This window comes from Haliaeetus leucocephalus, unplaced genomic scaffold (genome assembly GCF_000737465.1).
Source record: "Haliaeetus leucocephalus isolate CR32 unplaced genomic scaffold, Haliaeetus_leucocephalus-4.0 Scaffold140, whole genome shotgun sequence".
Classification (NCBI taxonomy): Eukaryota; Metazoa; Chordata; class Aves; order Accipitriformes; family Accipitridae; genus Haliaeetus; species Haliaeetus leucocephalus.
The window spans coordinates 13,077,719-13,099,915 of NW_010972576.1; the positions used below are offsets into that span (position 1 = coordinate 13,077,719).

The window sequence follows — 22,197 nt, forward strand, 5'->3', positions numbered from 1 at the left end:
AGCAAAAAGGTGAGAGCAACATGTTTGTAAGCTTAAAAATACAAACTTTTACCTCAGTTGTAATGCTACGGGCAGTTGTATTTTAAGTATATCCAATTTTCCAGCAAAATGGTGTAAGCAAAAATCTTCAGTTAGCAAAGCAGAAACACTGCATGAACTGCAACTTCATCAACACATTTCAGAACATCATTTCAGTGAGGCACGTGCTGTTAAAGAGAGCCCAGGTTTCTAAATTTCAAGGCAACTAGACTTTAAAATAAGTTCACTTTCATAGTTTAGAACCAGAACAAACCATGTCCAAACTACATATTCAAATTTTTATAAAAATTAAGGTTTAACATTTATTTTACATCTAGCTTTCCACATCCACGTGGGGACAAGGAATCAGAATGTACATAACTATAAGCAGTGCATAAGTGGTGCCAGTGCGAAGTCACAGATGCACAATAAAGTGATAGTACAAGACTAGAGAAAATGAAGCTATGGATGTTAAGAATGGAGACCAAAAAAAAAAAAAAAAAAAAAAAAAAATATGAAGGAAGAGGGCAGGAAAGAGGAGAGCCGGATGTTTAATAATGCCCTTGTTGCTGCAAAGATAAACTAATGGCACAAGACAGTGTTTCTTGTAGAACAAAAATCCAATAGCAATGAGTCTTTATTCACGTTTAGTCACCTGACATGAGGAAAGTGTCTGTTGCATTAAAATAGTCATCAATGTAAATGGCAGCATGGCTGAACAAGTCCTTTTCAATGGTAACGAACATCCCACATAGTAAAGTCACTTCAACACAGCCTCATGACAATTCCCACATCAAAACAGTACTTTATTTTATATTTTTTTGCCTCATCATTACTCCCACATTAAGATCTTTCAGCTGTCAAGTGTACAAGGTGAAGAAAAAGATTCTCAGTCAGCAAACACAGGTGCATCAGGAAGTATCTCCACAATACACCACTTCAGATCTGCTGGGTCCCAAGTCCATCCTTGAACGCTGGGCTCCCAGCACCAAGTGTAGCACACTACTAAGGCTACACTACTATGTTAGCTTATTAATTCTGCATACATCAGGCCGAACAATGTGTCAACCTGCAACAGACTGAGCATTATAACTGAAAATGGCAAAAGATTCACTCTATTGAACTTTACATCATTATTTGATGTTAAACAATGAGGCAAATCCCAACAGTATATACAAAAACCAGCTTTGCTTTTACAAAAGATTTTGTTTCCCATATTGATTAATCCAGGCAGCTAACTCATTGGTTTATGCAACTTTATTGAAGAAAATAAATCAATTACTAGTAGAGCTATTAGTTGATCACTCATCCATTGACAACTTGCATCATTTATTCAGTGCTATATTAAACAGTGTTTTGGAAGACAGATTAACTAATAGCTCCAAGCCTCCTAACAAAATTTAAATGAATTACAAAAATGTTCTTAGACCCTATTTTGGAATACAAGGGATGTTTGACTTCCAATTTCCATTCTCTGTAAAACAAGAACTGGTCATTCCTTTATTGACATGCATAAGATACATCACATTTTCTGTTCTGCTGATGCTATAGATTCAGTACCAATTCTCCAGACACACCAGTTATGAGCAAAAGTATATAATAAAACCTCAGTTCTCTAACACTGGAAAGGTTTGGAACAAGATGGATGTTGCTACAGCAATGTTACTTCTTTGATGGGAGAAAACTGAACATCCATCTCCCCTCCCCCCTTCAGGTGATATCTTCAGCATCTGTTAGAGCAGTGAGGAATGTTTGTTTTTAATCTCATAACCAAGTTAGAATGAAGACATTGGCCACATAATACACATGCTCCATTAAAAAAAATTCTGAATCTTGGGCAATTGTTCCTGTGTAACTACTTTACAGATTCTAAAAGCAGTTATTGTCCAAAGCTGGAAGAACTAAAGTCTTCTCAGATGAGCATGTGCATGAATGGAAGGAGGTAAACAAAAAAATAAAAAAAGATGAGGTCTGATAGGGGAGCAGCCGGATAAGAAAATCAAAAAAGGAACAGTAATTTAAAGTTTATTCCAGCTATAATGCAGGTTATTCTGACTTAAAGGTAGCATCACATGGCATACTTCTGAGTCCATTCCCGAGATATTCTGTTGTACCTGCAAACAAAACCAGGAATTGTAAGTCTCAGCATGAAAATGACAATTTCCTAAACAGTTAATTATCAAGTACCATTTTATCCCCATCTCCCTATTCTCTTCACACCAAGAGAAGTCTCTTTCTGTACTAAGATATACTTGAACTGAAAAAACTGAACAAATCCCTCCCTAGACTAACTAGGATATTCTCTAATTTATATGAAACTCTTCAAATTCAAGACAAGCAGATCTGCTAGAAGTCTGTTATGAAAAACTACTGAAGGGGAAGGAGCAGAGACCACCTGGGGTGGGAGAGGCAAGGGGAGCATTTTGTTTAAATATTGTCCTTAGGTAAAGATTACAGAGTATCACATGCCATAAGTAAAGATTACTTGGTTAATAATATCATTGGATACAGAATGTCTATTTTCCCATTTTAGAGTAAAAATATTCTCTTTCCACATGAACATACTGCTCAAATAATTTTAAAAAAGTATGTCAGAAGAATATTTAAGTACACTACTTCCACAGGAATTGAGCTGACAATTAGTTTATACTTAACTCCATGCTTGTCAGTAAGAAGTTAATTTTCAACTACACAAGCAGAACATAATCCCCATACATTTTCCTAGTTTATATGTAGAAGACAGACACTGCTGAGTAATAAAAAGTTGAAATTTGGATTGCCTAAATTCAGCCATGTTTATGCATGAGGTCTCATTACAGGGCACCACTTTTATTAAAACTCCGACAAAATCTGGGTAAATACTTACCAGAACAAGTTGACAAGCTGGCTCAAAACTTGGTAATTATTTCATACTATCTTTTTTTTTTTTTTTGGCCATGCAAGAGCAGTATCTGTGAGAAATAGTGACTAGCCAATACATTTCACACTAACCAGAGATCAAGCTGTTAAATATCGAAGTTCAGTAACTGGTACATCCACTATCTGTTAGTCAATCCAGTGCCTTTGAGCATGCAGCACCCAAGTGCTGACAAGTTTTCATTTTGTTAAATGCACCATAATGTGCAGATATTCTTACCCTACAGCATAGCGTATTTCTCTGTCCACTCTCTTGCTAACCTATTGTACCTAATTGGACAAGTATATTTAGCATTAATATATATATAAAAAAATATATAAACCAAACAAAGTCTACTTCATATGATTCTACCTGTGCAAAATGTTAAAAACAAGTAAGAAAAAAAAAGTTGTTTCAACAGAGATAGGAAAAAAGTTATGTAGCCTTTTTTTTCAAGGGGACCACCAAAATTGAAGGCCAAGCCGCTACCAAAACAAAGCACCAAAATAACAAAGCTATCTTTTCCTCAATTCGAAGATCTAACTATATTCTATTTATGCATGGTAAGCAAAAAACTGGGCAATACATACTATAAAATACTGCCACACATGTGAGTGGCAGTATGTGAGAACCCACAATTTCAGATACTAAGCCCCTTTGTTTTTAAATTACACGCTACCAAGAATAGGTACTTCTTTGACACGCAAGTTCTCTGCATCCCAGATTTTCACAAAAGGCTCACTCAACACAATTGCTGTCTGACAATGCACTCTTAGAAAGTTTGTTAAAATATTAGTCTTACGCAACTCTGTACTTACTTGTCTCTGTCTGTTTTATAGATACGTGCAATCTCTGGCACTAGTGGGTCATCTGGATTTGGATCACATAACAGTGAACAAATGGATAAGAGAACTGTAAAGAGAAAAAGAATTCTCAATAGCAAAATAGGAGCAACAATCTCAGAAACAATGGAGCACAGATCTTTGTATTAGCACAGTGTTGGCACAGGAGAGAACCTAAAAAGCCTTTTTCTGATATACAAATTTGTAACCTACTCTAAATAAAAAGCCCAGAATGACTTAGAAGTTTGTAAGAACTATTTGTTTCCTATTTCCCAATACTTACAGCTGTCAGTAAGCACATGAGAACAGCACTGTTGTCCCCTGCACTATGACGCAATGTAGCAGCCAACAAAAGCACATTATGTATTCTGATGACCGGCATATTCCGTGGTTTTAATTACTAAAACTAGAATTTCACGTATTCTGATGACCAGCATATTCCATGGTTTTAATCACTAAAATCTGAATTTCCTAACTAAATTTTTTTTTTAAAGTCAGACTGAATTCTTTCTCTGTTATATGTAAGATAGCAATACCCTGATCTGCACTGATAAAACTACATGTATGTTGTAAAATAAAGCAGTAACGCTGTTGTAGGCAGCTATGAGGACTTCACCCTCTACTCTCACAGCAGCTTTGAAAGAAAAACAATAGTGACAGCATTAAAATGTAGGGAACCACATTCAAATCACAAACCTACTCCTTGGACAGACAGGAATTACAAGTTCTATAGACAAAGGAGCACTTTGATGGATCTTTTGAAGCCACAGTGACCAGTGGCTTTGACGCAAAACGAAATCTGATCATCAGGAAAATACTCAAGAATTAACTGCTATTTACTATAGTAAAATGAGGAAAGCTACAAAGCTTCAACTGCAGCACAGCACCCATTTTTCCTGAAGGAAGTAATGTGATACAATGCCAGTGCACAGTGGCAGAAAGCAACATGTATCAATAACAGTTTGCTTTTATTCATCTACCACAGAGATATACTAATATAACTCTTTGTGTAATTCTAGACAGACTCAGTCAAAAAACTATGCAGATTTCATTATTAAAAACTGACAAATTAATCTTAATTAACATGCAAGTGTGTATCTACATGGACAGCTGCAAACAAGCAGTTTCTCAGCCTTAGCTCAAATATACCACCACAGGCCTGTTTCAATCCAAATGCTGGCAAATTCCTCTGGGACCAAGCTAGTAAGCTCTGCTAAGAATACTGAAGCAAGTAAGTGGCCAGACAAGGCCTTAAACAACCACATAGCAGAAGGTCTGAGAATAAACAAATATCCATTAAATACGCAGTAAGATATCATTATCAAATTGGCAAAACACAGGCTAGAATGAGTAAGGGAAATCAAGAGGCAGGTAAGAACTCAAGACAATCAAAGCTAAAAGCACAGTATTCAACATGAGATGGAAACATTTCTCCTTCACACAAGTTACCTTTAGAAATAGTTAAAGCAGGAGACCACTGTGATCTTAGAATATCAAGACAAATGCTGCCATTACTGTTAATATTTGGATGATAGATTCTTGTTGTAAATGCAACCTGCAACAAAAAAAAAAAAAAAAAAAAAAAAAAAAAGAGTGTGTTTTGGTCTGTGACGACAATGACATCACCCTTTCTTCTCAGTCAAGCTATCAGTCAACTGAATTTACTCTAAAAGAAAGGGATTAAGCAGTTAAACTGCATCAAATTCATGGAAATGCACCCAAGCTGCAACCTCTCAGTTTCCAATTCCATTTCAAACAGAGACAGGGCAAGTATGAGGCTGTATTTTAATCACAGGTGCCTACATCATGATGAAGACACAACAGAGTGCCTGAACCACAGTAACACTGCTATCACAGATCTAAAGAACTTCAAACATTGCGGTCACTCCAAGTGTGCACTTTCATATTGACTGAAAATTAGAAGACAATGCTAGCAGCTGATAAAGCTACCAAAAAAGCGTATTTCGCAATTACTGCCAAATTCTAACAGATACCATATTCACTAATTTTAGGCACTCAGCAAACTAATCCCTATCCATAGTGTCACATTTGTACATACCAACCCAAACAGCTACTCTGTAATACTTGACAGTCCCCTCAGCAAGAATTGTATTACAATAACACAAAGCTAATGAGTTTTCCTATCAATTAAGAAAAACAGAAATAAACCCAAACATAATTCCAAGACATTCAGAATTCACATATATGAATTTGCTCCTAAAAATACATGCTAACACACTCATTCTTGTGGTAGTCAGAGAGGGACCTAGCCATCTAATATACTGTAAGAATGTGTGAAAAGAAGTGAAAACTTGACAATATTACAACACAGATGCTGGAAGTTTCTGCCCTGCACTTGGTTCTTTAAAAAGCACTTATTTCACAAATGATAAAGCAATACTTACCTTAGGTGGTTTGAAAGGGTAGTCTGTAGGAAAGTGAATTGTCAAGAAGAATACACCACCCTGATATGGACTGTCATTCTGTCAAAGCAAACAAATAATTCTCCTATTATCATCTTTAGGACACTGAAGATGTTGTTTTTAAACAAATAAAAGGAGATGAAATTTGTTTAAACAACTGAACTTTTTAATCCACCAATACAAGAGAGATGCAATTAACATTCAATTACTACTTCCTAAGGTAAGCGATACAGAACGCATACAGGTCAGTTTCTGTATGGACCTCTCCAAGCTAATGCTTCATAGAAAACAGCTTCTCTGACAATCCACTCAGGACAACTTGGCAAAAGCATCCAAGTGCCTCTGAGACAGCTCCAAGAAGTAGTGTTAACAGAGCTGGGGTCCTGTGAGGTTCAAAAACCTCAAGTTCTGTGTTTGGAGCTTATTTGTTATAACCACCCAAGTTGACAGTGGTCATGGACAGCTCTAAGGGCCTCCCATTCCCTCCTAAATACTGTCCTTGGTTTAGGCTTTGCTCAGCCCTGCAGAAAACCTATGAATACAGAGCCAACAACTTGTTCCTTGGGAAAAAACAAAACGAAACAAAACAAAACACTCCCCCAAAAAACACCACACCAAAAAAACCCCCAACCTCAACAAAAACAAAACACCCCACCCCCAAAGAAAAAAAAACCATAAAGATTAAAGTGAATTCTTCCTCCCTTTCTGTATTAGAAATTCACTGTAATCTAGTATGGAAGAGTACTTTACATTTCCCTGCTCCAAGGAAACAATTATGGGGATAATACATTCAGGCATTAACTATTAGCAGTAAATCAACATGTGGAAGTAAAAAAGCTGATAGTAAGCAGAGAATAAACAGAGTGACTAAATAGGGATTGCTTAAGTTACTAGTTATGAGAACAAAGTTGTAAGAAGTTTTTACTTGAAACTACAACTAAATTTCTGAAAAAGAGCTAACAATTTCATTGTTTAACCTGAATACTACAATGCTTTTAATTCCAGATTCAGGGCTAGGCAAAATGAATTAGAGACACACAGAGCACACTCCTGAATTATTTGTAAATTGAATTTTCATATTAATTGCAAGAACATTTCACCAATGTGAGGAAATAACTACATCTTTCTTAGTTAAATACTAGAAAATGGAATCCTGCAACACAAGGGACAAAAACCTGAAAACATGTAGTTTATACCCTAAGCAGTCTCTCCTGAAAACCTAGCAATCAAGATATAATCTCTTGCATTTGGTCAACAGATACTATGTGAGGCCTGGAGGAGCCAGAAAGCAACCATTTTACTGCACTTGTTCTGGGGATACATTTTAGCAATTACAGAAACCCCTCCTAGAATGTGTTAAACCAATGCAAGCTCTCTTACATCTATCTAAGAAAATCACAGCCTGTATAATACCCTATTGCAGAGGCAGAAGGCCAGATGACTGGTTCTACAATACTCATCTGTTACTAAAAGCACTAAGCAACACCACAGGAGCACTAGAACTACTAACACCACACTTCTGTCAGGATACTGCCTGATCTTGAAACAGGAAAGCAGACCTTTTGGCACCACAAAAACTGTATGGCAAAAAAGGAGCTGTACATTATTAAACCAGAAAGGGAAGCTAAGAATAATAATCCCAATTTAAAATCAACTCATGTTTAATACCTTAGGAACACGCAGACACCAGCCGCATAATATCATACTCAATATAGTGCAGAACATTCCTTGCCATTTAAGCATGAATATAGCAATTAAACAATTTTATCTTTTTGAGGCGCCTAGTTACAATCAACGAGGACCAGGGACTTTGGAATGGACAGCCATTTTTCCAGTTGGGTGAACCTCTAATAAGCACATTTTCCATAGCGATCTCCTGAAGCCGCACTTGTAGCTACATATAAAGTCAGGGCAATTCAGCATCACTGATATTTAATTCCTACTCTGTAGCATCACCAGAAGCATCACATTGTGGCTGCAGGTCTCCTGGCATCCAGTATTTGTCGTCTTAAGTTACAGAAGGCTGTTTTCTAAATATAGATAACCAGCCCTGAGAACCCCAGATGTCAAGTGTTTGCAGGTCAGGTTTTCAGTAAAGGCAAACATTTGCCGCCTTTATTCTAACAAGGAAAAAGTCACATTCAGGTTTCAGATGCTTAGTGAACATTTAACACAGACTTTTTTCCTCCAGTCATAACTGGAGCCACACATTTCAGTGACTTTTTCCCTTCTATTCTTAGAACTATTCAAGATCTCAGTACATGACACCAGACCAAACAAGGATTCCCTGTTCCATTCTAAGATCCACACAAAAGCATCCCAAATAATTCCTGACACTGGGACCAGCTCCTAGTACAAAGTTCACGCTAGATTCAAACTTTAGAAAAAGTTAAATGCAAATGAAGTTTCTAGATATTAAGTGGTAATCCCTAACATTGCTCTAGAGATCATTTCAGCTGAAATGCAAGTCCTCATAAAACATTCTAGCAATAAAATAATCAGCAGCAGCCTGATTTTTTTCCCCCCTCCTTCATTTTCTGTTACTGTAAAGAGTACCTCTAGAACTAAAGCCTGATAAGGGGAGTTAAAAAAAAGTAGAACAAAACCCCCCAGTTTCCTCCTGAATAAGAACTACCAGTTTAATATTACATCACAAGAATTAGGATACTTACAGGTCCCATAATTGTGGCTTGCCAATGAAACACTACAAAAGAAAAACTCCGCATTATTATCTATGCATGATATGCTTTGAGTTAGCAGAGTAGAACACAAAACTTAAGGTTACTTACTGTCATCTCCAACGGGACCTGCTGAACACTGTGCTGGAGGATCACGGGCTAGGTCACTAAGTTCCTTTAGGAAAAACAAACAAAACTGTTCAGAGAAGGAACACTAATGAACTCAGTCTTTTTCACTTTATGTCCAGCAAAAACCTTTAATAGTTTTTCCATATACAAACACAAAAGAATGTGCAATAACAGCCATTAGAACAACTAGATCAGTACCAAAAGTGTCTTTATAAAAGACAACGAACACCAAAACTAGCTATGAAGGTTAACAGCTACAATGACTATGCTTTTCTAAATAAATATCACTACTGTAAAGACACCCCTAATGAAGAAGTGACAGAAAGGAGAGCGGGGGACACAGCCTGAAGTGGGCAAAGTCTAACCACTTTCTGATCAAGATTTTCAAGGATTCAAGTCTTAGAGAGAAGCCTGAAGTGAGAAGAGAGAAAGCAATTGATGAGTCTTCATGAAACAGAAAGCACTATATGCGTAACATCTGATATTAAAAAAACAGAACAGAAAGAAAAAAAAAAACCAACCTGACAAACTGACACAGAAACTCAGCCTCATTTTCCCCACTACCTCCAGCAGGGATATATCTTGCACAGATTGAAGTAGACAGGAAAATTAGAGAGGCTGACAAGTCTTAGAATCAGGCAAAATATCCGTATTTTTTAATTTTAATTTTAAACTTCACATTTGAGACAAATATGCCTTTAAAATTCTGAATAACTGAGCTGCAGAAACAGTTCTCTCCATTACAGCGGGAATGAAAACAGAAACTTCAGATGGAGGATTCCTTGTGTAGTATCAAAGAAACTCAGCATTAATTTGTTTAAACACTCTGCAAGTTACTTGTTTGGACAGTGTCTTTTAAAATTAAAGTTATACTTTCAGTTGAAGTATGTAACAGATACCTTCCCTCTTCCCTGCTCTCTTTTGAATCTAAAAATGGCTTCAGGAGCTTCTATAAATCTGCACTTGTCAAGGCATCTAGAAATCATGAGAAAAGGGAAAACCTTCAGTCCCTCTCTCATATATCAACAGTTGCACGCAAGTTATTGTGCTACAAGTCTACACAAGCCATTAAGACAAGAACCTTCCATTACTTTTTCAGACATTTAAGAAACCCAGGCATACCTATTAAGCTGGAAACATGCATATTTGGACCAGACAGCTAATTGTTTTGCCTGGGAAGATCCTAACGTACATCCTTTAAGTTTCACAAATTCTGCACTTGATAAAAATGTAGTAAGCATAAGCCAACACAAAATGAGGAAAAAAACCCCTACGTTCCCTGTAACTTAAACACCTTGTTCTTTGGTAAGATGATAGCTCCTGCAAACACAGAGAGAATAACACTACTTCAACATGTAGAAGTCTATATATTAAAAAAAAATCCCCCAGAACCCACACCAAAAACCACCCCCCTCAAAAACACCAAGAAAACTTAGTCCTATATTTCCCCTCCCTGCACATGCCAATTTTGATGAACTTTCCAATTAACCAGATTTCAGTTTTGCACTGGAATCAGACTGTTTTATAAAATGGAATTGTATCAGTTCTGATAAGCAATGGCACAATGAAGTTAATATTACTGTTCATTTCACTGCTGCTGCTATTTAGAAGCATGGGCAACAGCTCTTTCCAGATCATCACAGTAAATCCATTTAGAATACATTTATCTACACTCCCCAGTTATTATTGGGGGTCCCTGTGATAGACTTATTTCTGCCATGAAATATCACATATTATGTTGTTCTGCACCCTCTAGAAAAATTTGCTAAGTTAGATTTGTTTTATCCATATAAACGCAAACAAGAAATGTAAAAGAACCTTCAGATAAAAAGCTTTTTAATTTTCAGGGTGGGTTGGTGGTTTTTTTTCCATTTAACAAATACAGCAGGTTTCGTTAATCAGGCTTATTTCTCATCTAAATGTATTTTTCCAGTTCTAAGAATAATCAATCATTTCCAAAATCTGAGAGAAAAAAAAAGATATTTTGTCCCTTAAAATAAGCTGTAGCAATAGAATAAGCAGAAAGACACAAATATTACTATTTCAATGTAGTTGTGTAGTTATTACTGGGTTATTTGAATTAATTGGGGAAGATGATCAGATCCTACTTTTTTTAAACTATCACAGGGACTAAGAATTATGAAAAGGCTCTTTATGCAGTTTATGAAAATTACAAAAATTAGTAGCACGAAGACAAGGACAAGAAAAGATCAGCATAAAGTGGAGTGTCACAGGTATATGCATTAGACTAGAAAGCTTTTCAAAAGGTACTACTATCTTCAGAGAAATAAGAAATCAGTACTCAAAAATAGTGTTTTAACACAGCAGGAAAATTAGAATATAACAATAATTCAAAAAGTAAATAAGTAGGATTGCAAGTGTAAGACAAGTATTAATAAGTCCCGGTGAAAAATTTGTGCAAAAAACCCCTTCAGTAATATTAAGAATAATTTACAAGCTGATACACATGAGTCTTACTATTCCCGTCTCATCGTTTCAAAATACGTGTCCATATAGTTATGCATTTTAATCACTGGAACTGTTCTAGAAAACAAACAAGCACCTATTTTCATAAGCTAAAGGACTAAAGTTTTGTCTAGGCCAAAAAACTTCAGTAAAAAAACCTAACTGTGCTAAACAAAGCAGTTCAAAATACCGGTAACGTTAGGAACACATGGTAAACCACTCAGCATTTCAACCACAGAGCAAATAATTTACCCACTGAATTCAGAAAGAAAAAAAGCTGAGGCGGCACACATGCTTGTATTTGCTTCTCCTAGGTACTATGGTCAGAAGAGTAAAGTTTGGAGTAAAGCTGTTTGCTTCAGCAGAGTGTGAAGTGTCATGGAAGAACTCAGGCAAACATGAAACAAACACTGGCAAGCTCTGCCTGCTTACAGTAACACCAGACCCATTTTGTCTCCCTGTTAAGTGTGCAACACTTCATATCCACACAAAAGGAGGGAGGCTTTTTGCAACAAGGGAATGGAAAGTTCTCTGTGTAGCTTTAAAAAGGGCCTCCTTCTGAAAGCTACAACTCTGCTGTATCCAACAGGCAAACTGGAATAACTGGAAACTAAACAAGCAGGGGCACATGGGCTGTGATATCTGGAGCGCAGTTGAAGCATTTCATTCAAGGAAAGGGAGGAGCTTTTTTTTTTTTTAAAGTTTCCCACTCAGCAGCAGAAACACGAACTGACTGACCTTCCTTCTCAGCTTAACAATCTAGAGCAACTACTCTATAACAGGAAAATATTTAATCTGAAAAATATTTCTGACATCAAAACTAAGTTTCCTCATTTCCATGAGTTGATTAAAAAAATAATTTTTAAGAAATCGGCTCATAATTATTCCCCTGCTTTCACCCATTTCTGACCAAGAAGGTAAAGACCATGTTAGGTTTCATTTTACAAAGCAGATTTTAACTAGTATTTTAGAATTTAAAAATGTTCCCAACCATTGCTCTGTAAAATCTCTACATGTAAGGGCTTTACGCTTCTAATATTCCTTCTGCTGCAATACTATCACCAACTTCGTTTCTTTTTGTTCACATTCAGTTTCAGTAGTGCTTTCCTTTGTCAAGAGGTACTAAGCTACATCCCAAACTTTCTTAAAAATCCCCGAAGTAGAACCCACATTTTTCTGGAATCAGCTGGTATAGTTTTTCACTTTACAGGTGGCTTAAGAAAAAAATATAAATTTCCAAGAAGTAAATTCCAAAGACTTTACATAGAAACAATAAGCCAAATTTCAGAGTTCAGAGTGATGTGTTATATGCCTATCGGAAAGGATTAGTCTTGAATTACAACTGTGACTAGTAGTCTCTGGCACTGCCGGAGGCTTCCGGTACAGCTCCAGCACATCTCCATTTCTGTGTCCCAGTTTCCAAATATAAAGTTGCGATAGTTCCTACCTCTCTACAAGGATGATTAGTCACTTAGAATTTTACAGATTTAAACACTGTTTAAGGAGCAAGCACAAATGCTACTGTAAGAGGACAACAGTAATGCAGCATATACAAGAAGCAATAAATGTACAATTTTACAACAGAGTTTTGGAAAACTGAGAGATAACTGGAAATACAGCATCAGTACCGGTCACTGCAACAGACCAACCTGCTTTAAAACAAATTCAACACCATGGTCTTCTGCCAGTTTCACAATAAGACTGTAGCAAGACATAGTTTTACTGGTGAAACAGCCCCATTCTTAATCTTCTCTTTCCCTGTAAATTCATCAAAAAGCTAACCAAAAAAATAAACCAGTATTTTCAAGAAAAAAATGCTTATAAAAGCTCATCTGCTTGTTTTGCACAAATATAATCATAACTAACATAGAAAATATGGCTTATGCTTCAAGTGATGATCCAAAACATTGACATGCGAGTACAAATGCAGGACTACAACCCTATTATAGCCCACAAAAGTGTTTTTTAATTTTTTTTTTTTTACAGAAAAGCTGCTAAAAACCCCTCAAACAACTCCTCTCTACCAGCTACTTAAGAAACTACAGAAATCATTTAAATGATGAAGAAAATTTAAAGAACAACAAATGATACCTCATCCAAATATGCATGAGCAAGACAGTGAAGGAAAATACTTAAGGGAACTAGTTGCTTTTCTAACAGAAGTTTTCAGGTCTCAGCAAATTCAGTAAGAAATGACAGCCTGATGTCTACCAAGCTGCCTTCTTGCAAGGTACCAAGTAGAGCAGCATCTGAGTCAGCTCCTTCTCTTCCCATTTGTCAGAATTCATACTCCCTGTGGCACTACTGCTACATTTTTCTAGTTTAAGCTGGAAATAGCCAGGGATTATTTTTAATGATAGTAGCAGCTGACTTAAATACAGAGTGACAGAAGATCACTCATTTTCCTCCACAGGCATAGACTCACAGTTAGATTTAATATTGGTTTGTAAAGATTTAATATTGGTTTATAACAAAATTATTTGTTAAAATGATATACTGCAGTTCTCTGGTTTGTAGTCAAGAAAGCATAATGGAAAAAATGGGGTTAATTTGCTTTAAGTTTCCAGACAATAACTCATTCCACCTTGGAGGGCATGAAAGGTGATATGCAGTTAAATCAGAAGTTTAAATAAAAAATAAAATAAAAAAAAGCAGAAAAAAAAGAACACTTAAGCCAAACAAAAATAAAAAAAAATCAACATTTATAAATCTGAGTGCTTGTCTAATGTTGTCTATGTCAAACAGGTTATTTCAAGCTCTAAGCATCCAAAAATTCATCGCTGCATTAGTCTCACTCATTAGCTCACAGTTGAAAACAGCTTTAAAAAAGAAGGAAGGATTGGAAGCAGCTATAAAGGGGGAAGAACATTTAAGCCTGTTTGAAGATTAAGAAGTGTCAACCAGCAAAGAACTACTGCCTCATCCCACACACCTGCATTTGCAACATTTGTTTCAGCATGAAAATTAATTACCCCTGGAAGCAGAAAATAACAGTTTGAAAGAACACTGAATGTGGATTTCCAAGCTGAATAAGAAAGCAATGGCACAATACACATCACAAGACAAGTGTAACCAGCAGAAAATTATCAGTTTCAAACAAGCTGGCCTTTTGGCTAACACTTAATAAATAGATAAAAACAACATATAATGACAGTGCATAATACAGAAAGATGTAGGTTCCTGTCATTTAAAAAAAGACATTAGAGCAAATATGCAGAGAAAACACATGAAGAGCCGTCACAGAAAACAGTGAGGGCCGAAGAGCACAGAATAGTTTTTCAAGAAACCCAAAACATGACCAGGAACGTGACAGTTGTGATTGTCCCCATCCTGATTATTCTGCTTGTTTTATTTTTCATGGTTCTCCTTTCTCAAGCCTTCAGTGCTAAATTTTTCAGGCTACACACTGCATGTTGTTTGTACAATGTCTAGCAACAATATCATAATGGTATATTAAGAGACAAACATAGAAACATTCATGTTTTAAGCCTTGCATTTAAGAAAGGAAATGCCAGACTGCTGTGCAACTGTAATTAAGTCACTTTGTGTGCTTGGACTGTGATACAAACTACTCAAATGACTACATGCTATCTTTTCGAAGAACCCACCTTTCAGTACACATCCTTTGTGAATGAGACTATTGTCTACAGCTCTTCTCATCTGTTCCGAAATTTGGAAGGTGTACAACATAGGTAATGGTTTTCGGCAGATTTCAGTTACTGCAGCTAAAATGGCTCTCTGTTGTATTCCAAACTTTCACAGAGTTCACTGCTATAGCTGGACAGATCCAACTGGAAAAAGAGCTCAGTTACCAACTTTGCTTTCTTGGTCACTCACTAAAGACATTCAGAACAAACTTAGAAAAAAACGTGGCAACTACACACCTATAGCTGTGCTCTGAACTCAAAGGTATGGCTTGTTCCCCCCAAAGTAATCAAAACCCACAGCAGCTGTCTTACTGAAGATGAAGAAAATCTGACTGCTTTACATGCATCAGTTCTGAGGTATTGTAACAATTACCATTCCCCCAAAGTAACAGAGCTATTAAAACACATACGCTTATTGTAGGATGAGGGCCATGCACATTGACTGAAGTACGTTGAAGGCTAAAGTGTGAAGTGAAGCACTGGTTAACTACGCATCCATTCAATGATAACTGGGTATTTTAATTCTGGCATTTCCAAGCTTTTGAGTATCGGACCCTGAAACTTAGCATACTTTTCATTTGGACGTTTTTCCTGGAAGAACCACACTGATCTTTGGTTCTGTAACCCAGGACTATAATGCAGCCCTCAGAGAAAGTTAACTGGTGTAAATGGGCCAAAAGAGAAGCAGCAATATGCACCTAGCTAAATGAAATGGAATGACCAGAAAAACAAAGGGACAGATTAAATTCAATACAGACAAATGTGAAGTGATGCACTTGGAAAGAAGTTTATATTCAAAGGAAGGCACTCTGGCCTGATGGCTACCACTCAGGAATGAGATTTTGGCATTGTGATAGACAATTTCACACAAATGCAAGCTTAACACTCATTAGATGCTGGGGTCTGGCAGCATTACAGGAGAGCCTTCCAACACACTGCCCCGCAGCTTGTCACGGACACAGTAACATTACAGCAGAACCTCAGCCACCAGCATTTGACACATCAACCAGAAGCAGCACCTGTACGCGCACTGCTCTGGACTTGATCTGATCGAGGCCTCCTAGAGTTTGCCAAGCCTACAGAAACACCAACTTTGGGGACTGGTAGCGTATGGGACAAGTTTTTGTACAGAACACAAGCAGCCTTAATTGGGCACTTAACCTCGGTAAGCCTGCACTTTCTGAATAAAGGTACAAGAATTCTCTATGTTTTCAAGGAAATGTATGGAAAGAAGGGCCATATACCAGAAAGTTATAAAATTCATATTCTAACAAATAACACATCTGTAATCAGTGTGGTGAATTCATTGTTTAGATAAATTCCAGAATAATATATTGGACTACAATTATTTAACATAATGAACTCTGCAAGTCAGCTCTGCTTTTAAAAAGCTGTCTTGACTTTTACCAGTCCGTGTTTTGTATGAATCCAAAGATGCATGTGAAAGCTATTGCAATATACCGTATGGGTATAGTCTATGAACACAACTATGTGGGGATGATTACACTAGTTTATCTACAACTGTACCATTATCCTGTCATATTATGCTATTCTGTATAACTACCCTTCATAATGGTTCTGTTTTGAACAGCTAGTAGTAGAGATGCAAAACTAAGGGTCTGTCTATAGGATTAGGTACAGTTACACACAAAATCAGTTCACACTGAGCCAACAGAGTGTAAAAAAAAAAAACCCACCATCAAAAGCTGTTTCTGGAGTGCAGCTGCTCTTACAGTTTAATTCCAGCTCAGCTATCTACAGGACACTGATGTCCACAAGGGTCTTTAAAAGGCAAAACCAAAACAGTATTAAAAAACGTATTTATAAGCAGACTGCAACCTGAATTAGGGGAACGAAGGAGGGCCATTGCTCTTCTGGCAAATTGTCATTCAGGAGATTCTCCTATATTATTCAGGGCAAGAAAAAAATTAAAACTAAGGCTAAAAGGACAAACAAAGTTTGCAGTTATCTGATTTAGAGAATTATCTGGCATTATTACTCAAATAGGCCAGCAAAGGTTAGGAAATATTGCCTTAAAGCAGGACACTCATATTTACTAGAAACCAAAAAGAGCTCTTGGAAGAGCTCACAGAAGTGATGAGCACCTGGCCAACCTAACTCCAGGTTACAGAGAAACCTCGCTATAAAGTTAACCGAGAACTTTACACAGTCCTCATGCCGTCCATCAGGAAGACCAAAAGCACTTCAGCATCTGCAGTAAGTTCAGCTTGCAACTCTGGTGTCCAGATGCTTGTGGAAAGGATTAAACATTTGTCTCCTCCTTTTTTTACTAGGCCCTAACATTTGCAAAGCAGTCCGCAATCCTCCCATCTTGCTTTCCTAAAACCAGAATAAAAAAAATCACAATTACACTGGAAAAAAACTGCAGGAGATCTTGAAGATGTCTACTGTATCACATCTCAAAGGGATGAGGTTCAGAACAAAGGCTTCCTTTACACAAAATTTTAATACTGAAGTTTACTTTAGAAGGCTCTGAACAATGTTTAAACAAAATTTTAAAAATCCCCTCTATCTATTTAGCTTTTAGTCCTGAATCCTGCAATGCTCTATTTGGCTCATTTCTCAGTATTAAACCTTGTCTACATCCAAGTGTTTTATGAAGAGTAGCCAAAGGCATAAACACCATTTTAAACTTGTGAATGTTAACTTTAACTAATCTTTTTTTTTTTTTTGCAAGGCTTCCCCAACAAAACCTACCACATTTAATGCATCAGATCAGTGGCCCATAAAAAGCCCACTGAAGAGAAAGTTTTGTTTAAAAAAAGCTCCTGTACTTTCCATTTAGAGTTTGAGGTATTAAATTTAGACTCAGGAAGTTTACAAAACTGTCCAGAATGTGCAACTCAGTTTAAGACTCTCTTCTGATAAAGCAAACTTGACAAAAAGCAACTGCATATAAAAATGCATTACTGACTGCAATCATATATACATCCTCACTGCTCCTTTCACTTCTTCCCCCAATTTTTTTTGCCTATTTGCATATTTGCATATTATATGGCAGATTACTACATCACATCAGTCCCAGCAGAAAACGTGTGCCTGGGACTCAGCCTTTTCAATGTAAGCTATGGCATCTTAGCCTAAACTATCAACAAAAGTCAGCTTATACTGAGATATCAGACCTAATGCTGAAGTGCAGACCACATGTTCCCATCCACCAGCTCTGATGCAAAGGGGAGGGACCTATACAAGAACACAGGGCAGACAGTTAAAGTAGCAAAACCTTAATTTTTGCAACAGAAAGATTTATCACAGATCACATATCAATGCCCTAATCTGAGTTACACAAAAGTTCTACCCTTTTCCACTCCTCCTTACCAGCTGTCACTTGACATCTCAGACAAGGTTAAGAACCTCCATCCCCTTTCTCCTTTAACAGTTCAACCCCGTGGATGCACGGAAAACATCCATGGGCAGGGGATGATGCTAGGCTAGACGTGGCCTCCACAATGAACAGAGATGCCTTTGGCAAGAGGCAGTTTACTGGTCTGTATTCAACAGCTGCTACTTACAGCTGTTTACATCTTTCCCCCCTCCTTTACCCATTAACGTGAGCGCAAAGAAGGGCATTGGTGGTTCAGAGCTGGTTACACACTGAGGAGGCAGTTGAAGGGAGCTCATTCTGTGGAGATCTACATCAGCTCTTCTGTAGAAGAAACTCACACAGGGAATAATAGCAAAAGCATTGGCTTACTTTCAAAAACAGATCTTTAAAAGCTGGAATGATTGTAAAGAAAATGTTGGCTGGACATCCTTTTTATGCTGTACATTATCCCACCCAAACCCTTAACATACTGGAGAACTCCCATTTTTAAGGTACGCAAGAAGTGCCCATCTAATGGAATATTGATCTCTGAAGTTCTGTAAATTACTTAAGTGAGATTAGTATCCCCCTTTCCCCCCCCATTCCAATGCACACATTTAAAGATCTATGCTGACTGTGAACTTGTTTCACAAGCACAATGCCCAGTTAACAGGAGAAATCTTTAAGTTACTGCAGTCCAGACTTTCTAGTCAAGGAAGCATCAATCTTCCTTTCTCAAAAAATGACCGGTTCTTAAAACACATCCAAGACCTTAATAGTAAATGCCAGACTTGAATATGGGTATCAAACCTACCTAATTAAGAAGCATGATTTCCATTTTAATGAAATTCGTTTCGTAGTATGTCAGTTCTGACTATTCAGATAAACTAAACCTTAAACAGAATTTAAGTGATGACAGCTTTCGTCTGATGCTGAATAATTTTATTCTGACTTAAAAACACTGAAGTTCTTTGATACTAGTGCTTCCCAAACTCCATTACTGAAATCTCATGATTTAAAAATCAACCACTGCCTTCTGGCTCAACATGACTCTTCTAACCACCGAGTGCCATAGCTGCACACTGCATTATCTCCTTGAGGCAGGACTTAAGTCTACCCCTGGATACTCAAAATAGTTAAGGTGAATTAACCAAAATAAAAAAGGTAATTCAACACAGACAGAGAACATTCACAAAGGTTTAAAGCATTTTAACTAAGCTTACATTAACTGCATTTCATTAGTTAGTTAATCTTAACTTTCTGAGCCCTTAAACAGACAAATCCAGACTTATTTCTGGACATTCATTCAAAGCATAAGATCAATCACGTAACTTGAAGTTATTTAACTATTTTGAGTAAGCCTAGCAAATTAAATCCAAGACTGCCTGCAAAAAAAAAGTATTGTAGGTTTCATCCAGAGAAGAAAACTTAATTCCAAACAGCTTTTTCTAGTTAAGCCATTTTTTTTTTCAAATTTCACACTAAGTTCATGAGAAAAGAGTAGCAGTTTAAAACAAAAGTAATAAGCAGGCTTTATAACTAACTGAATCACCTCTACAAAAGCTACATCTCTGGTTAAACTAATGCAGATTTCCATGCTGCGTTCATTGCTGCATATTACATCCAATCTCTGAAAAATATTATGGATGCCTCCAGGGTTAGTAGCGGTTCTTACTATGAGCATCTGGAGAAGGGGGGTTAAAGTTGCAATTAATTATACATCTAGGGATAGTGCTGGAAGCTATAGCCTTGAGGAAAATAGTTATTTAGTCTCCACTCCACCACTGTCAATGGAAGCCTTCTATCTGCACTTAAGTAGTGATAAATGGTTTTGTCACCTTCAGCCTTTAGCTTCCAGGATGCCAACTCCACTTAAGATTTTCTAATAAAATACCCCGGCATAATGATGCTGACTTGTGCTATGCTTAACCGAATGGACATAAAACACAGCAGGCACAAGTTTTCTTAAGGATTTCACAGACAAGATATTTCATGCATACATCTCCTATATTAATTCTATTTTTAGCCTATCAAGATCACCGCTTAGGTCTTTTATACTACCTCACTTTAATGGATGCATATAGCAGTGATGAAATGGATGTGTATCAATGCTGTAATGTTCCCAAGTTTTCTCAATTTTATGCATTCCCAATTCCCTACTCCTACATAAACGTTTCCCTACTACCAGATCATCATCACTTGAACTGGAAGGGCCAACATGCTGCAGCAATTATAGGATGTGCTTTTAGCAGATACCACTCAACACTTCAGACCAACACAACATGTCACCAGCATGTATCAAGCATTTAGATACAAGCTCATAAATCAACATGAATTTGTTGGAAATCGGGAAAAAAAAAAAAAAAAGAATTCTGGGGGCAAATTTCATCATCAGGAAAGGAAACAGTTAAAATTAAGATGTAGGTTCACATTATTCCACAGCAAAAGCACTTGCCTGTTATAACAAAACTGCCACTCTTGTGCAAAGCAAGTCGTATCAATAAAAGCAGAGTTTTGCCAATCGAATGCAGGCTACCCTCAGGGCAGATGGCACAGATGTGATGAGCTCCAGCATAACATAATCTTTCTGGGACTGGCTACGTACCTGAGAACTACTTCAGTTTGAAGAGCGCTTTATAAAGGCTGCTCCAGAAGTAGATAACCCAACACACAACACATGAATACTCTTGTGCTTTCATTTCCAAGCCAAAAGTAGAATTTGCCAGTTATGCTTTAAGTAGGGGTTGTTGTATTTTGAATGTGTAACATACTTCAGATTAAATTTACACACACTAACGCAGTCTGAAAGTCTGATTCACCCAATAAAGAATTTTATTTTGCTTGATACATCCAAGTCCACAGAGAGGGAGGCAGCCAAACAGACTGAAAATACCTTCGCTGGTGTATTTGGGACGTCATCTACTGCAGGAGACGATGAATTCTAGTCCTGACAGGTAATACCACAAGTCAGACTAAATCAGCTATGTGTGATTACAATGTTCTGAGGTCCTGGTCTCTCTTTAGCCTGTTCTGATCGAGTGCCAACAACGTACTACGAGGAAGCAGAGAGTTTCAAGGTCTGATCTGTGACCTTACAATTGGAAGACAGGGGAGCCCAGCTCACCAGTGACAGAGTGCCATTCTCTGGCTTTACTGGTTGGCAAGATTAAAAATCTAAATTCACAACCACCCTGTTACAAAATTGGCCCTGCTATTTTTTGATTTCAGCCTCAACCCCAGTTAACATTCATATCAGAAACCATACTTGGGAAGAAAGCAACTTGCAAGCAATGGTTTCAGTCTAGCAAAACATCACTTTCCAGGTTGGCAAATACAAAATCAAAACTGTAAACCCTATGTGAATTTGGAAGTGTATCTTGTAGCGTGGAATGATTAAACTGATTAAAAATAGCACCTTCAAAAAACCGACCAAACCCAACCAAAAAACCCAATAAAACCAACCAAGCAAAAAAAGAACCCTAACCCAACCGTCTCACCAATCCTAAACTCTAGCACTGTGTAAAGGAAGAAGCTTGCTACTACACAGTGCCATAGAGCGTAAGGACCAATACAGGACAAGAGGCTGCACACAACAGGCCCAAACCTTCAAGTCAAAGAGATGACTTATTGATTCAAGAGTCACACTGACTCGCTTAAGGGTTCTGACCACCAGATTACTACGTAAAGTGGGGGCTTGCCTTGGTTTATATTTGACAATAAATTCTTACCTGCAGCGCCTGAACATGTTTCATAAGCATGAGCTGATGACAAAG

At 37.2% G+C, this 22,197-nt stretch overlaps 1 protein-coding gene across 1 annotated transcript; it reads right to left on the reverse strand.

Moving 5' to 3' along the window:
- Window positions 1–623: 623 nt before the first annotated feature.
- Window positions 624–22,197, reverse strand: UBE2D3 (ubiquitin-conjugating enzyme E2D 3). The gene is made up of 7 exons (XM_010586200.1): window positions 22,153–22,197; window positions 8,969–9,032; window positions 8,852–8,883; window positions 6,162–6,239; window positions 5,206–5,311; window positions 3,733–3,826; window positions 624–2,132 (listed from the first exon to the last, which is right to left on the reverse strand). Exons 1-7 carry the CDS (start codon window positions 22,180–22,182, stop codon window positions 2,087–2,089), a joined length of 450 nt encoding a protein of 149 aa, XP_010584502.1. The 5' UTR covers window positions 22,183–22,197; the 3' UTR covers window positions 624–2,086.

Excerpts from the sequence above, each read along its gene's own strand:
- UBE2D3 (XM_010586200.1), bottom strand. The coding sequence starts at position 22,182 with ATGCTTATGAAACATGTTCAGGCGCTGCAG. Across the intron at positions 6,240-8,851 it reads AAGCCACAATTATGGGACCT|AATGACAGTCCATATCAGGG; the intron begins GTAAGTATCCTA and ends TTGCTTTGACAG. Across the intron at positions 2,133-3,732 it reads TATAAAACAGACAGAGACAA|GTACAACAGAATATCTCGGG; the intron begins GTAAGTACAGAG and ends TTTTGTTTGCAG.